The sequence below is a fragment of the Temnothorax longispinosus genome, chromosome 8, assembly GCF_030848805.1.
Source record: "Temnothorax longispinosus isolate EJ_2023e chromosome 8, Tlon_JGU_v1, whole genome shotgun sequence".
NCBI lineage: Eukaryota > Metazoa > Arthropoda > Insecta > Hymenoptera > Formicidae > Temnothorax > Temnothorax longispinosus.
The window spans coordinates 1913479-1929688 of NC_092365.1; the positions used below are offsets into that span (position 1 = coordinate 1913479).

Genomic DNA, 16210 nt, shown 5'->3' on the forward strand with positions numbered 1-16210 from the left:
ACAACCGCTTGCTCGTAAAACCGAACATTTCCGATTGTTAGCGCCGATAACACCGGAAATGGCGCGGTAGTCGGTTCATCCGGCAATTCGACATCGAGAATGAGGGATCAGGGGGGAGAGAGAGAGAGAGGGGGAGAGAGAGAGAGAGAGAGAGAGAGAGAGAGAGAAAATAAAAGAAATATATCTCGCTGTCGGCATCTACAGGCTGTTTGACAGATTATCGCGTGCCATGATAATCTTTTTTTTTTTATGAAATTGCTTTACGCGTGGGAATGGAAAAAATGTGATTGCGCGGCTATGCAATTTGAGCCGTTCCTGCGACAGAGGGCCGATGCGGGAGTATCACCGGGTTTTAATCGAACACGCCGGAATTAACATACACAACGCGTGTCGGCCATACAGCCGCATAATATGCGGGCATTATTTCGCCGCGCGCTCTTTCTACCTGTATTTTTCATCTAAATTCACCTGGGTCTCGTTAATATTCATCCCGCCGCGCTGCACTCACCGCGCGATAGTTTAGATCACCGCGAAATCGCCGCACAGTCGACGCTCCGCTGCACACAGTGGACACCGTATAAATACTCAGATATTTATTATCCGATTCCGCCGACTATATCGCACACGTTATTGCTTATCGGAAATAGTTCCGCGATGTTTACGTGCTATACGTGTATTGTGCTATATGTATTTGTATTCAATAGCCGCCCACTCTCTCTGTCTCTCATTAAAAATGCGAATCGCTTCGCTTGGATCGTGCGCGAGAAATTAATTAAGCGTCATTTCTAATTTGTCTAATCTCTCATTATTTTGTAATTTGAAATGGGACAATTTTCATACAGATCTTAGAAATTCCAGTTGTGTAGAAACAACTCTTAAAAATAAAGTTTATATTTTTTTTCCTTGTAAGGTCTGTCTATTTCATTTGTATTTTCGTTGCGTTTTTCGTTTCCTTCCTCATACAAAACATGAATATATACACTTGTTTCGTGCAGCGTAAAGGAAAACGTAGCTAAAATGGATTGACCTAAAAACTCGATGCTGACTCGGAGTTAATGCAACCTACGAGCGAATGGGGGGGAAAAAAAACAAGCACCATGTGCAAGCGCTATCTTCCTGTCGACTGAAGCAGCGAAATTTCGCGCGAGAGTGCAACAGACGTTCTTAACAACTGTATAGCAGCCGGGCATTATGAAGTACGCGTTTCCGCCGGTGAAATTTTGCTGAAGAAAATCCGCGGATGACGCCCGAGGGAGACACACGGCCGAAACAAACCGTCGCCTCCGTCACTTCCGACGACCATTAACTCGATTGCCCGTCGCCGGTCGGTCTTTCGCGAAAACGATAACGGCCTCGTGCCCCTTCGGAAAATTTTCAATCGGACTTCCAATCTCGCCGTGTCGATCTCGTCATCGACGGCCTGCGACGTTATTCCAGCGCCGAAGTGCAATCTCGGGAATTATGATACACCGTTAATCGAGAAATCGTACACCCTACACCGTGCAAAAAAAAAACGGAAGTTGGACACGTCATCCGAATAGTGATTGTTCCGCTCTGCGAATCTCGCGTAGAACGTTTTGTACGGTTAATAAGCGACAAGGAAAAAATTATTCGCGAGTAGTTTCTTTTAGGAGAGCAGCGTAACGGTTCTCACCTTCTCGCTCTGAGTATCGAGGGCTGAAGTGGCTTCGTCCAACAGTAAGACTCGAGGATTTCTCAATAGCGCACGTGCGATTGCTATTCGTTGCTTCTGCCCACCACTAAGCTGAGTGCCCTTTGATCCCAACCTCGTGTCGTAACCCTAAATAAGCAAATAAAAAAGAAACAGGATTATATTTAATCGCAGAGATAGAAGAAATGGTTACAAAGTATTAATAATACTTTAATGAAATATTAATACATTAAATCTCTCCTCATAGCTTTTATATTTTATTCTCTTTTCTTTCGAATAATTGTAACTTTTAAAAAATTTTTTGAAACCTATTGTAATGTTAACATTACATTTATATATATTCTCGTGGTATTTTTATTACACGTAGCAGTACAAAAAAGGCTCTTGTTTCTCTCTTTTTTAAAAATATACTCCAGATTTTTCGCTGCGCGTAACTCATACGCGGGTATTGTATAACATCGGCAAACTAACCAATGGTAGCGAAGAGACGAATGTATGGATGTTTGACATTTTGGCGGCCTCGATGATCTCGTTCATGGCCGCTTGTCGGCTGTTGTCGCCATAAGCGATGTTCTCCGCGATCGTTCTGTCAAAGAGCACCGGCTCCTGCCCGACGACGCCGAGCTGCGATCTGAGCCTGCCCAGCGAAACCGAGGCGATGTCACGTCGATCCAATGTCACGGTGCCGGAGAGCGGATCGTAGAGCCGCTGCAGCAGTTGAATGCAGGTGGATTTCCCGCAGCCACTCTGACCCACGAGGGCCACCATCTGGCCCGGTTTCACGATCAGATTCAGCCCATTGAGCACCGGCATCTCCGGCCGCGTCGGATAATGGAAGTTGAGCTTCGAATATTGTATCAAGCCGTCTGCCTTCTGCGAGGGCAAAAACACAAAGCGACTCGTTAGCCGGGGAGGGAAGATTCGAGGACTCGCGTTAATCCCGTAATTTACGCGTCGCTTGCCTTTTCTAAATCCCGCGATACGGAAAGCAGCGGAGGCGGAGGAGCTCGTTTCATTTCTTTTTTCTTTCTTCGGAGTTATTGTAAGGGGACAATTATTGCAACGGCACGATCAACTGGATTATGAGTTGGAGATATTTAACGCGGAGTACGCTTGATTTAATTTACGCCAAGTACTCTCAGATACCGGTGTTGGTTCTCAACGAAATCAATTTCGCGTCTTGAACGTAATTAACGAGACACTGCTCGGAGCAATGCTTATCAAACAGCCGTAAATTTCTAACGGATGTAATATCATTTGCGCAGGTGTTCCGACTTGCGCGCGCGGGTACATTTACAAACACGATGAACTGCAAACGAAACGGAAAACCGCGTTTCGATGCGAAGATTAAACTTGCATCCGGCAATCAGCGGCATTTACGGCAAGGCGTCGCGGTAATTATCGGATTAATTTGCGCGTCCGCCGCGCACGTTGCGCGAATCGTCAAAACTGTTTGCGATCCCTGCGCGCTCTATGCAACGTGGTTACGTAAGCAGTTTGTCGAGTGCATTATAAATTATGTAGCTCCGTTAGAGATCTCGTTTAATAATCTTCTTAATAATAGATTAAATAATAGAGTACTATTTAGCGTGCTGTATGTAATAAATCTTGCATTACACTGATTTTGCGTCTTACAACGAGATAAAAGCGCTTCTACAAAGATTTCGGAGAACTATAAAACAGACCGTTGATAATTTTGTTTTTTGAAACTATCTTTGGAATCTATAGGAATTTTTTAAATACCGTATAAGTCTTATTTCTATCTACTTGTGTTACATATCACATATCGGTCAAGTTCACTTATATCGAATTCTCTTTTTGTTTTTTATACATAAAAATATGCAAACATTTCTTCGCTTTCAATTCGATCAATTCGATTTTGTTAGTCTGATTATTCAGTTGGAAACTCATTTACTTCATTTACAAGGGAAATTATTCCGTAATGAAACACGTGAATCACGTCGGCGTCCAATGACACTCGGCACGTGTGTTAAAACAAATCACTAAGGCTAATAATTTTACGATTCAGTAGCCAATTTAAATGCTATGTTCAGTGTCGCGTAAATTTCGATTAACTTTGTAAGAGATTAATTAAAAGTTAAAACTAATTATGTACACGTCCCGTTCTTTATTACTTTACGTTCTTTGCGCAAATTTTCTATTCTCTTAGCAAAATTTAATTACATGTCCTATCTTTCGTTCATTATTATTATTTAATCATTTCACATGTTGGCGATTCAAAGCCAACTGCAATTTGAATCTCGCAAATATTATTCATTTAATGACCGCAACTAAATACATGTGTATAACGAAAAGAAAGTGCGCAGTGCTCAAAACGCGTTACGTACTCACGGGCTACTTCACGAGTAGCCGAGTTTACAAACCGAATATGCGGAATATCAAAGCGAGCTCACCCAGTCTAAATCCTTTCCCTCTGAGCCCGGTGGCGAAGTGATTTCTGGAACTCTGTCGAGCAGCTTGAAGATTCTGCCGGCCGAGATCTTAGCCGTTTGGAAGTTCGGCGCGAAGGCGAGCGCCTGTCCGAGCATCCACGAGCCGAAGATCAACGCTTCCGACACTTTGATGACTTTATCGTACTCGAGTCCCTCTCTGGCCACCAGGTATCCTCCGTAATACAAACTTATGGCGTAACCGAACATCGGCGTGGTCTGACCGCACGAGTACACTAAACCTCTCAGCCTGTTTCTGATTCTCGTTGCCTGGGCGACGCGGTTCAGTTCCACGCAGTATCTCTTGAAGAAAACGTCCTCCTTGTTGAGACTGGCGACCGTACGTATGTGGGTTATCGCCTCGACGGCTACCCGAGTGGCCGACTCCATTTTCTTCTTCTCCTGCATACCCTGGCCGCCCATGACTCGCGCTTCGAAGAACACCGCGGCGAGCACCAGCGGGATTGACACCACCGAGACCAGCGTCATCTTCCAGGTGTAATACAAGGATATGCCGATTCCGATCACGAGGGTCGAGAAGGCCTGGAGCATGGAGCCGATGCGAGTTCCAGTCGCGCCTTGGACGGCCGCGGCGTCCGCCGAGAGCCTCGCGCAGAGCGCGCCTACGCTATTCAAGTCCTCGTCGTACCAGCCCATCTCTTGCTTCAGCATTGCGCTGAACGCCGTCTTCCTTATTCGCGTCGTCATACGCACGCCTGCCAGGCCGAACATGTACATTTGCAGGAAAGTACTGATACCTGTGATCACGCCGATGACAATGAAGAGTATCGAGAGGAAAATGGTATATTTCATGACGTCGGCGGGCTCGGGAAGATTCAGTACCCAGTAAATGTCACCGAATATAATAGCGAAGGCTGGGAAGGAAGCGCCTACCACCCCTGCCGCGATACATCCTGCAAGAAATCGTAAATTATTTCTTCTTTTATTGATATTTTACTACTCGGTTCTTTTTGTACTTTCTACATGATCTCATAAGGCCTGAACTGTCAACAGATTCACTACTATCATTGTTCCCGTTAGCTAGAAATTACCGGTCAAATTTAATGGCCATTCCGGCCTGTTTAATCCGAATATCCTCATCATAGGCGCGTCATAAGGTTTCTCGTACTCTTCCAAATCCTCCTCTGAGGAATCGGATCTCGCGAGAGAGAGTCGATGGGAGTGTGCGGATAACGTGGAAAATTGTTTGCTCAACGGCGGATTCTTCCTCATCTTCGGGGACATTGCGATCTTGGCAGCAGTCCTCTTGGCAGCACTGGCCCTATCTATATAGTGACGAATAGCGGAAAATTAATCGTGTATCTTAACATTCACGGATAAACGAGCTAGAGCGCACCTTTAGCTGCGTTCTCCACGTGGACGGAATGCAGTCCGTAATAGTATTTTTTGAGCGCCATCAATTCCTCGTGGGTCCCTTGCTCGACGACGACCCCGTCCTTAATAAACACGATCCTGTCGACGTTCGTGATGGTGGAGAGTCTATGACTGACTATAATCGTCGTTCTTCCCTTCGCTGCCGCGTCAAGGGCTCTCTGCACGGTCGCCTCGCTGTGAACGTCCAATGCAGAAGTCGCCTCGTCCAGCAGAAGAATCGCCGGATTTCTCACCAGCGCACGTGCGATGGCGATTCTCTGCTTTTGTCCACCCGACATCTGAGAGCCTCTCTCGCCCACTGGACTGTCGTATCCCTGAATTAAAAAACCGGCCGCTTCATCGTTCCGATCTTTGTGCGCGAATTGACATTGGGATGCGACATCGCAGAACGTGTCTCAAAAAAGATTAAATTTTGGAATCGAGAGAAATTCATCCGAATTGTCTACTATTCTATTACATTCTATTACATTCTGCCGTATTTGAACGCTTGCTGTACGATATGTCGATTAAATCCACATACATTCGACGCGATTTAACAGATAACGACAGTCACTGTCCACAAATATTATCGCGGCAATGCAAATGGGGTGCGCTGATTACATTTCTGATGAACTTACACCGAGATGCCCGTGCAAATCTCATTTTTCCAACGATACGGAAGCTGCGCGGTTAAATTGTAGCGCTTGCGAACGTATAAACCGGATAAACCCGAAATGTGTGTGCAAACGCGGACAGCGATCCAATGGGACTATCGATTCACCTACCGATAATCCGCTAATAAACACCTAATAGTTGACACATGCGCAATCTCGGGTAATGTTATTTGCTCCGCGCACGGTTTAACACGCGTGTTTTATCGCCTGTTTGCGCGCGGACTGCCAGGCACACCTGAGACTATTGTTAACACATCGCAACGCGCGATGACAACGGTTATATCCAGTCGGAGAATTAATTTGGGAAAATCACGCCCCCTCGTTTCGTTCATTATTAATTTTCCTCTTTAATTACGCTCGCCGAAATCTCAAAACTCCCGTTTAATGAGGTTTCATCGATTAGCTTCAAATACGCGCAATTTCTCATGGTGATGAAATTTTACAGATTATCAAAATTAAAATGTTCTCAAGGATTTTGGCAATTTCAAGTTTGAGCATTGTCATTATCGTGATTCTAAATAACAGTTATCATCGAGGTTATCATTATTAGCGATTACGTTCGTTCCACGATCGATTCAACATATTCCGTGCAAACGTGCTGATGAGTCTCGGTAGAAGAGACAGATGTCGAACGGATACAATGTCTTCGTTCGGTTTTCAATCGAGTGACAGCGCCGACGTATTCGCCGGCTCTGTGACTTCCCGATGAAGCTGTCGAAGCACGACCAAAAGGAAGCTATAATTCCGGACGGGCAAAGGGCGCGGCTGGACTACGAGAAAAGGGCGGCGGTGCTCACCTCCGGTAGTTTGCTGATGAAGTCGTGAGCGTTCGCTTCCTTCGCGGCTTTGATCATCTCCTCCTCGGTAATGCTGTCATTTCCGTAACGGATGTTCTCGCGTATCGTTGTGTCAAAGAGCACCGGCTCCTGACCGACCACGCCGATGTGCGAGCGCAGCCATTGAACGTTCAACGTCGACACGTCGACCCCATCCAGCAGGACCTGCACAGGAAAATATGGGAACTCCTGGAAATTGTCTCCCTTTATGTACCCACACGTATGCCGTGTTAACGTGCTAACATTTCGCGCGAAATGAGAATTGATAGTTGAGTGGAACGATAATGACGTGGAGAACTCCGTTTGAAAACAAACGTCGCTGTTACATAATTGCTAGGCAGGACAGACTTCTTAAATAGCCATAAAATTAATAATATAATTTCTAAGCAGAATACACACATATATATATATATATATATATATATATATATATATATATATATATATATATATCTTACAATTAGGTATATATTTCTTTTTTGCTGAGCGTTACTGTTTTCCCAATTTTGAATCGTAATAACAATAAAAATAAAATATTAGCAATCATTAGATATGTGTAGAATTATGAAATAAAAATACGAGCAAAACAAAATTGTAAAGCAAAACGTGAGATTAAAAGAGTACATAAATAACGTAACGCCGAAAGAAATAGTCATCATATTTTTATATGCGTGTACCACGGAAACGATCTATGGGAAACTGCACGTATGCAGCATTTTAATATTACATGTAACTAAAAGCGAACTTTTAGTTTGCAACTTTATCGAACACACACGCGTGATACATCCGTTGGGTAGGGCGCGGTAAAAAGCCGCAGGGTATAAAACATAAAATGTTTATTACACGCAGGATGCTGCGTTACTATACCCACAGCTACTTTGGCGCCGTAAAAATCGCTGTTGCGTTATAAAATTGTAACGACATTCTTCACCGCGCGCGATCTCGATCGTATGAGAATCTAGCGACACCGATCGTCTCTATGTCTCTCTCTCTCTCTCGCGCGCGTGAAAGCGTGGCGGAAAGAGCCCACTATTTTCTCCCGTCGCGACTTTTCCCCGTTGTGAAAACATAAACAGGATAAGTGAGCCGACACCGACGCTCGAAAACGTTCGACGGGAAATAATGGAAAATGTAATACGGGAATGATGACCGTAAAACAATTATTTTCCGAACAACGCCAAAGTAAATTACCACAGCGCAACGCCATTTATTCAGCGTCACTGTATTTTCGCGAGGGATAAAAACGTCACTTAGACCATTTATGGCGCTATATATGCTGTTATTAACTTTGTTCCCCACGTAACAACGCCCGTCATAGTGCGCGAGTCGCGCCGCTCTCTATCTTTATACGCTTTTGCCATTAAAAAATTTCATATAAACCGGTTTACAATATGTCTCTCGCGTAAACAAAGGAATGAAGTGCGGTATCCAAAATTCTTACGTCTTTAAGTTAACGCGTTCTTTGCTCCGCACTGCGTGCGTTGTACGCGATGAAAATCAATAATTTGGACGAAGCAGCGAATACTCTTTCTGGCGAGAAAAAAAAAGAATCCGATTAATAATAAGTCGCTACTGACTTGTCCTTCGAGGGGATCGTAGAGCCGTTGAACGAGCTGCACACAGGTGGATTTACCGCATCCGGATTCACCTACGAGCGCCACCGTTTCGCCGCGATTGATCTTCAGATTCAGCGCCTTGAGCACTTGAACGTTCTTCCTCGCCGGATAGCGGAACGCGACGTTCCTGAACTCGATCTCACCGTTGACGGTGTCCAGCCGGCGACCCTCCTTGCTGAGGCTGTCGATCGACGGCACGCGATCGATGACGTTGAATACCGCGGCCGCGGAACCCCTCGCCATCGCGAATGCCTCGAGAAGCGGCGAGGTCAGGCCCATGTTTTGCGCGCCGGTTAAAACGCCGAAGAACACGATCACTAATACCCCTGCCGTGTACTCCTTTACTTCTTTCGAGCGGTCGTCCAGGATTAATTGCACCCCGTACCTGCGCGCAAGGGAAAATCTACTTTTTGCGGTTTTGGAGCGTGACACGTCCTCGGGAAAGCTTTTTTTTCGAACTGCGTAAAAAGGAACGGCACTATTCTATACGTAAGTGCCCAATTATCTATCTTGTGGCTTTTATATTATATTTATAGAAAGATGAGAATTTTTATTCATATGGTTAAATAAGATAGATACAAAATTCAAGCGAAATAATTACGTTCGACAAAACAACGTCAGAACAATCAGACGTTCATTATAGCTCATTTAGCAAAAATGGACATATATTTTATCACGAGAACCAGATTTTCAATTACGACACGCGTGACATACTTCTGATATCTCATCTAACAATAAGTTATCGAATTTTAAAAAAATATTCACAGAGCATAGACTTGTGCGAATAACGCGATGCTTTTTGCGATAATAAACATGCATCCTCACCAGAACGCCAACGCGTAACTGAGATATATGATAAACCACATGATGCCGCCGCCGATTCCGGACCACATGCCTCTCCTGATGCCAGTTCGTTCCGCGGGCACGAGTTTCTCCGAGTACCTTTCCACCTCTTTCTGCTCGCCGTTAAAAGCGACTACGGTCCTGATGGCGGCGAGAACTTCCTCGGCGACGCTACCGGCCTGACCGTAGGCCGCCAGCTCCTTAGCCGAGAGTGAACTTTGCACCTTGGCGACAAAGGCTGTAGCGATTATTATGATCGGCGCGCAGCTTAGCATGACCAGGGTCAACTTCCAGCCGTACACGAACGAGATGATGACGGAAGCGAAGAACGAGGTCATTAAATACGTGATGACACTTAACTTTTCTCCCATGCCGTCCTTCATCTTCTCCAAATCACTGTAAAAAAGATAGGCGACATATCGTCATTTTATCGTATATCCGTTGATGTAATAGCTAAATAAATCCTTTGATCCCCTTCGCGATCCTATTTCGGCTTAATATCATTTTCTACATAATCGAAAGTTAGTCTCAAGATTCAGCTTTTAAGCAAGCACGTGCTCGAAGCTCCGGAACCGAGTTTTGATCGAGATCAACGTTTATCAGCGTCTGTCATTGGCGACGTTATCGCTATCTGATATTTTTTCCACACAGCCCATCTGCCACAAGATTAAAAATCTTTATGTAACGTTGACTATATATTGTTGAACAATCGATAGCCGATCAATGGAAAGTAGACGCGATCAATTTCTGTATATTCTACTAGATATATATTTTTTTAGATAACAAAATACTGAGCGACATTGCTGTTATCATGTTTATTGCAGACACTCGGTCTGCAATGAACTGTAATTGTAATAACAATAAATGCGTTTAATTACATATACGCTAAAGCGCAATTAAAGCTTATCTCTTGTTGCGCGTTTCCTCCCTATCTTTATCGCGATGTAGAAAAATGGAATCGTGACCGACTAACGGGACCGGCTATCTCGAGATAAAAATTAACATATTTGCGATTTACACGGCTAATAACTTAATAAGAGTCGCTCGTCCAATTACTATACGGTGTAATGCGAGCGAAGGCAGAGATAGTGTGAGAACAGGCTTTTCGAGTTTCGAGTAAACGCCCACCTGTTGATGAACACACAGGTTCTCGCCTCCTGAACTTTGCTCCCCGCATCCGTCCCGCGTTTACATTGACGGTCTCGAAAATCGAAGGTACAACGTCGTCTTTCCTTTGAGGACGCATCGACGCGTGAAGGTACGAATATTGTCCCCGCTGACATTATTTCGTAAAGAGAGATCATACCGAGAGTCATCCGAGATGCTTCAAATATCAAAAAATTTGCGCAGCTTTCGTATTTTTTAAATAATATCTCTTTTAACGAGTCGATGCGATTGTTGTTGTTAATTGTATTTTGTAATCACAGCTCTGTCTCAGCGATTTAATGCTACTGATGCTGATTAAACATTTGATGAACGACACTGCGTAGTCATTTGTCACGGTGAATTTTGCGATCGATCCCTATTATCTGTATGTGATACAATACGACACATCAGCGCAATGATAAGAAGAAAACTCACTCGTTAATTCTGCTCGCGAAGTTGGTCGACGTGTTCGTGTCGTACCACGACATGTCTTGCCTAAGAACGGATCTTAGAAACATCTTGCGTATCCTGGAGATTTGTCTAGAGGCAGCGAGATTGAGCAAGTCGACCATGGTCATGCAAAGGACGAACATAATCGCCGATAGCGCCGCGCATGAGACGCCAAAAGCCACCGAATCGTCATAAAGAGCGTCCATCTTCTCTTCGTGAGTTGCATTAGCAGGTCTGAAATAACATTTTTTTTTGCGTCACAATAAAATAACACTCTGCTTTCCCCGATCCGGCGTTCGAGGGGATTTATTTTCAGGAATCTGTCACACCATGATACATGTTCTCCTTGTCGTTATAAAATGTATCTCGCGGGAAGACTATCAATTCTTGAAGGTATAAAGAGATGAAATGTTACTTACAAAATCTTGCCACCCCCGAACCACGGCATTATGACGGTTGGTGTGGTTGTGTCATTCCTATGACGATCCAATAGCAGAGTGCTGAATTCACCATATTGAATGATTGAAACTGGAATGGTCAAGCCTACGAGGCCACCCAGTATCAGGCTTAAGAAGACCAGCATCAACTCGCCCCACGTCGCAAATCGAAACTGATAAATTTGAAACAATTGTAACATATTTATATTACTAGCCACACTTACGGTACAATTTTTGCCGTCGTAAATATTACTATTGCGCTTCAAAATTTACGAATAGCGCAACTATATGGAATTTATTGAGATACGCGAGATCTATAAGAATGTAAAAGAGAACACGATTTCTGTATTTAAAGCGCGGAATGTTTTTTTTTTTCGGAAAAGTTTCGCAAGCACGTGTACGAGTTATTCGGCGCGGCGAATTCGCGCGTTTTTGAATGATTCAGCAGCGCGGATTCGCGCTTTCCGAGAGATTAGCTTGCAAAAAATTAATACCCGACTAACCATGATTGACGAGCGACCACGCAACCTACTTCTACGCAAGAACAATCATAATTGACCGAAAAACGTATTCGAATTTACGGCGTCGTGAAAAATATCGTTCGAGTTTAATTCCCGAGCGTGCGGGAGAGTTCATGGTCTATTAAATGGGGGAATTATAATGCGGAAAATTATACAAATGTATCCCGGCAATGAGTCATTAACTGTCGTTTATCACAGAGAGCAGTGTCATTAATCACTGTCGCGCGTTTAGATGCCCCACAGTCGGTGCAATCGGGAGAGAAGTAACATTCTTAACGGTTTCGCCGGCGGATCCACTCCACCCCGGAATGCGCGTCTTGCTTCCATTTCGTTTATATTAGTGCAACGTCGCGTAAAAAACGTGTAAGTACGGTGTGTCGAATTTCCATTCGCGTTCTCTTCATCCGCTTCGTTAGAGTCGACTTATCTTTAGAGGAATATTGACACGCTAATAGTTTCCGAGTTGTAGAGCAATCGAACGTTTGGAACAGCGGCTTCGACTTTCGATAAAGAATCTATATAGAGTTATCTCTTCCTTTCGGAAGAGTGGAGGACGGTATGGGACGGACACCCCGTATATTCTCGATTTCTCAAATATACCGGCCTCCGCCGCAGGGAATGTCGCGCATGAATTTCGACCGAGGACACCCTCATAAATTATTCTAACAGGGAAAACTCACCAGTTTGTAGTATGGCACGGGTGGCAGCGATGACGGCTCCGACGCTGGTTTGTCCTCCTTTTCCTCCGCCTTCGTTTCCGATGGTATGAATTCCCTGTCGACACAAGATCCAAATCGATCGTTAATTGAAATCCTTGAGATTAAAATTCGATATTTATTCAACGAACCGATCTTTCCCATACTTTTCTATGGATTTTGCTCAAATTTCTCAGTCGGGAAGAGTGTGACACATTCATTTTAAATTTGTCAAAAAATGCACCCAGTTAAATTCTCGTCTATTTCACTGTCCGTTGACTCGGGCACAAATAACAAGACTGGACACATTTTTCGCAGTGGTATAGGGAAAGGAATTAGGAGAATCCAACGAGTGTCGAGCATCCGAAGGATTAGGAACCATCGTACCAGAGGACATTTCGCGATATCTGAAATTGCATTACAACCACCAAAAAATAGGATGAATGATAAATGAGTGACACGGTTATTTTTACGAGGCGGTGAAAGAGACGAGGAGGTTTTGATGCCGGAAACATCCTCGTAAAAAACACATATGCGTTTCCCCGTACGAAATCATATACAGTCCGTAAAAGTTTTATGCGAGCCTCCTCTGGCCGTATTAAAACGTTAATAAGCCGGCGAGCCCTGCCGCGCACAATGATCCATTATTCAGTCTCTACGTCTCGTATATTTACTTCTAGATATATACGTCACAATCTGTAACAAGCTCATTCGTACATTTCTTTGCCATTTTCCCATAGCATGTATTCGGCTTCGTGTTTATCCCTCTCCTTGTCTTGTAGCGTGTCTGAAATTAGATATACAAGAGATACCGTACACACAAAAAATTCCACAGACACATTTAAATGCAAAGCGTGCTGCAAATAACGTGTCATCGTCGTTTATTGCATTTAACCGCGAGATAACATGACAATGGCGAGATTGACGGGATTCTAAATGTCTTTTATGTATTTTCGAATCGTATATCACACACGTCACGCAGCTGGATTATTACGCTTTTCGTTAAGAAATGATAAAGAGAGACATTAGCAGACGTGGCTTTATCTATCTTGATCGCGGTCGCATTTCTAGAGATTGTTATTGCCGTTCCAAGAAAATAATTCGACGAATCACCCAAAATGGTCTCTTCGGCTAGAAATCGTGAATCAAACGGAGGATCTTCGTAAATCGACAATTTAAGGATCAATGAGGACGCGGTGGAGGGTTTTCTTTGGGTAACTTGGCGGGAGCGCAAAAACTATCGGGATCCGCGGAAAGTTTCGACATAGTCGTCGCAAAGCCCAGGAACCAGAAGAGTAGTCCTGGATGAGAGACTTTGGCGAAAGTCGACCGGCGCGGCGGCGTCTCTCCGTGGGGGCTCCATTAGCGACGTAATTGCTGTTAGAAACTCCCCCGACAAATCTACGATCGGCACGGAATATAGGAAGCTTTGCCACCTGAAGTAATAACAGCGCCGCGCATACTCGAGGACGTATTAGCGTCAGCGTATTTTCGCGCAAAATTCGTCAGGTCTACGGTTTCACCGCGTCGAGCATAAACTTGCGAAAATTTATTCTGGAAATTATTGAAGGCAGATCTTTAGCGGGGGGAAGCACAGGAAACGAGTTATTATTTTGTTGCTTCTCGTAAGGAAAACACGTATTCACTTAAGAATATTTTGTCCCGTGTTTATCGCGGATTTACTGAAATAAAATAATAATAAATATGATAATAAAATATTTAGGATAAAATGATAATTCCTAATGGCAATTTTGGACTTCAATTACAATTCCGGTTCGAAGGTTCATTACGACACTGTCACAACCTCTATATACTTCACGGTGTCTGTGTAACCGATCGTTCCTCAGAAAAACTTTCTTAGTCGCGACTCTCGTGAAAGCATTAAGACGAATGCCAGTCCTGGGAATTTCAACAGTAAGATATTTAGTGCCTCTTAAATACGTTTTCCTCGTAGATTTATTGAATAATTCGTAGCTCACTTTTATCGCAGAACTTAAATGAGATCCACCGAACTTGTACTTGGATACATTAATGTATTCACTTAAAAGTGAGCAGTAGAACAGTTATTTTCAACGAGAACTTTTTTATTATCTTGAGAAGATATGTGGTTTTCTATTCATACTAGTCGCGAAGAATAACATGCATAATACTTTATATGTATTGTGTCTATGATCATGATGAAAAGCATAATAATCCAATATATCTTCTGTATGATCTTTCGCTCTAGGCTAGTTTTGAAATTATTTTATCTTTTACAATTTTTTAGTAAAATAGTTTTTTATTCAGCAACAATTACTCATTTCCGTTTGAATGCAAACTGATTTCTTTTTTCATTCCTATCTAAAAAATTAATAATAACAGATTTTCTCTTCTATGGTTAAATACAAATACGATGATAACTGAATTATTCCCCATCGATAGTTATAATCGTTCAATATAAAAAAACTTCCGTGCAAACTTTTGCAAACATCGAAGCAAACACACAGTAATATCTCAAGCCACTTGAAATAAAGCACTCAGATTTGATCAAGTTGTTCATTATATTGTTATGCGATATGGAATTAAGTAACATTCTGTGATCTATCGGATTTTTAATTAAGTGAAACTTCTGCATTTGCGAATCCAGATTGATAACAATGATAACTGATTGTTCGTAACTTAACTCCACATCAAATAACGTGGTAAAGTGCGATAAATAAAAAGCTGACTTTTAAGCAAACCAGTTTATATCCGACAGTGTAAATACTTACATCTCGAGAGGATCTTTCCCTGGCGGGGGGAGTGATTTGCCATGAGCGTCTCCATTTGGATATCCGGTGACCCCTCGCGGGGATTCGTGGATAACGGATAAATTCGCTGCGTCATTGTGCATTTTCAATTAACGACTCTGCAATCATAAGAAGGAACGAAAATCGTGAAGACATTTTGCAGTGATCTAAACCTTTAATTGAGTCGGACAAAAACCGAATTTACAGTTAATTGATTCTTAAGTCGTTGAATCTCTCGCCTCTTTTACTTTTTGCCTTTTGTTACATTCCTAACGTTTTATCTTTAATTATGGCGAATGTCGAGCAAAGAGAAATCTCATCGTTGAGATATCGGACTCGGAGATGGACAGTTTGCTCGAAATCAAACGTATCGCAGTTAGTCATGCTAGCGGTGACGCAAATAGTGCCCCTATTTACTCCCGCCATTATCCACTATATCATATGTTTGCATGTTGAAATACCTCAGTCTAAACAATGATTAGACACCGCGCTAGCCACGTTAATTAATCGATCGGCCGCTACAAGCTGCATTAACAGCAACGACGAATTCACTCTACGTTCCATCCTATATTAAAGATATCCTGTTCCCCGTCGGTCACGCGCGACACGGCCCCCTTGTAAAAGAGAAATGTCGATTCGCTTTTTCGATACGTCGAATAAAACGAAACTTTATCCGGCCGGCGCGGGCGGATCGATGGTTCTTTCGATATGCAGACAGGATATCAGGT

General features: G+C 43.4%; 1 protein-coding gene and 1 long non-coding RNA gene across 11 annotated transcripts in view; one reads left to right on the forward strand and one right to left on the reverse strand.

The window, feature by feature from the left end:
• Nucleotides 1-16210, forward strand: part of LOC139817545 (uncharacterized) — a 205402-nt gene that overhangs the window by 148946 nt on the left and 40246 nt on the right. The gene's annotated exons all lie outside the window — the stretch shown is intronic.
• The window catches only part of Mdr49 (Multi drug resistance 49), a 53563-nt gene that overhangs the window by 4243 nt on the left and 33110 nt on the right, over nt 1-16210 (reverse strand). For 7 of the 9 annotated variants that reach the window (XM_071785732.1, XM_071785726.1, XM_071785731.1 and 4 more), the window contains 13 exons: nt 15465-15601; nt 13432-13501; nt 12700-12793; nt 11481-11671; nt 11047-11295; nt 9448-9861; nt 8584-9007; nt 6968-7171; nt 5480-5831; nt 5175-5408; nt 4087-5036; nt 2144-2545; nt 1655-1801 (listed from right to left, as the gene is read on the reverse strand). In XM_071785732.1, the coding sequence (XP_071641833.1) occupies nt 1655-1801; nt 2144-2545; nt 4087-5036; nt 5175-5408; nt 5480-5831; nt 6968-7171; nt 8584-9007; nt 9448-9861; nt 11047-11295; nt 11481-11671; nt 12700-12793; nt 13432-13501; nt 15465-15579 (3846 nt within the window). In that variant the 5' untranslated portion in view covers nt 15580-15601. The remainder of the gene's footprint in view (nt 1-1654; nt 1802-2143; nt 2546-4086; nt 5037-5174; nt 5409-5479; nt 5832-6967; nt 7172-8583; nt 9008-9447; nt 9862-11046; nt 11296-11480; nt 11672-12699; nt 12794-13431; nt 13502-15464; nt 15602-16210) is intronic. The other 2 variants (XM_071785734.1, XM_071785735.1) reach the window with 1 other exon arrangement.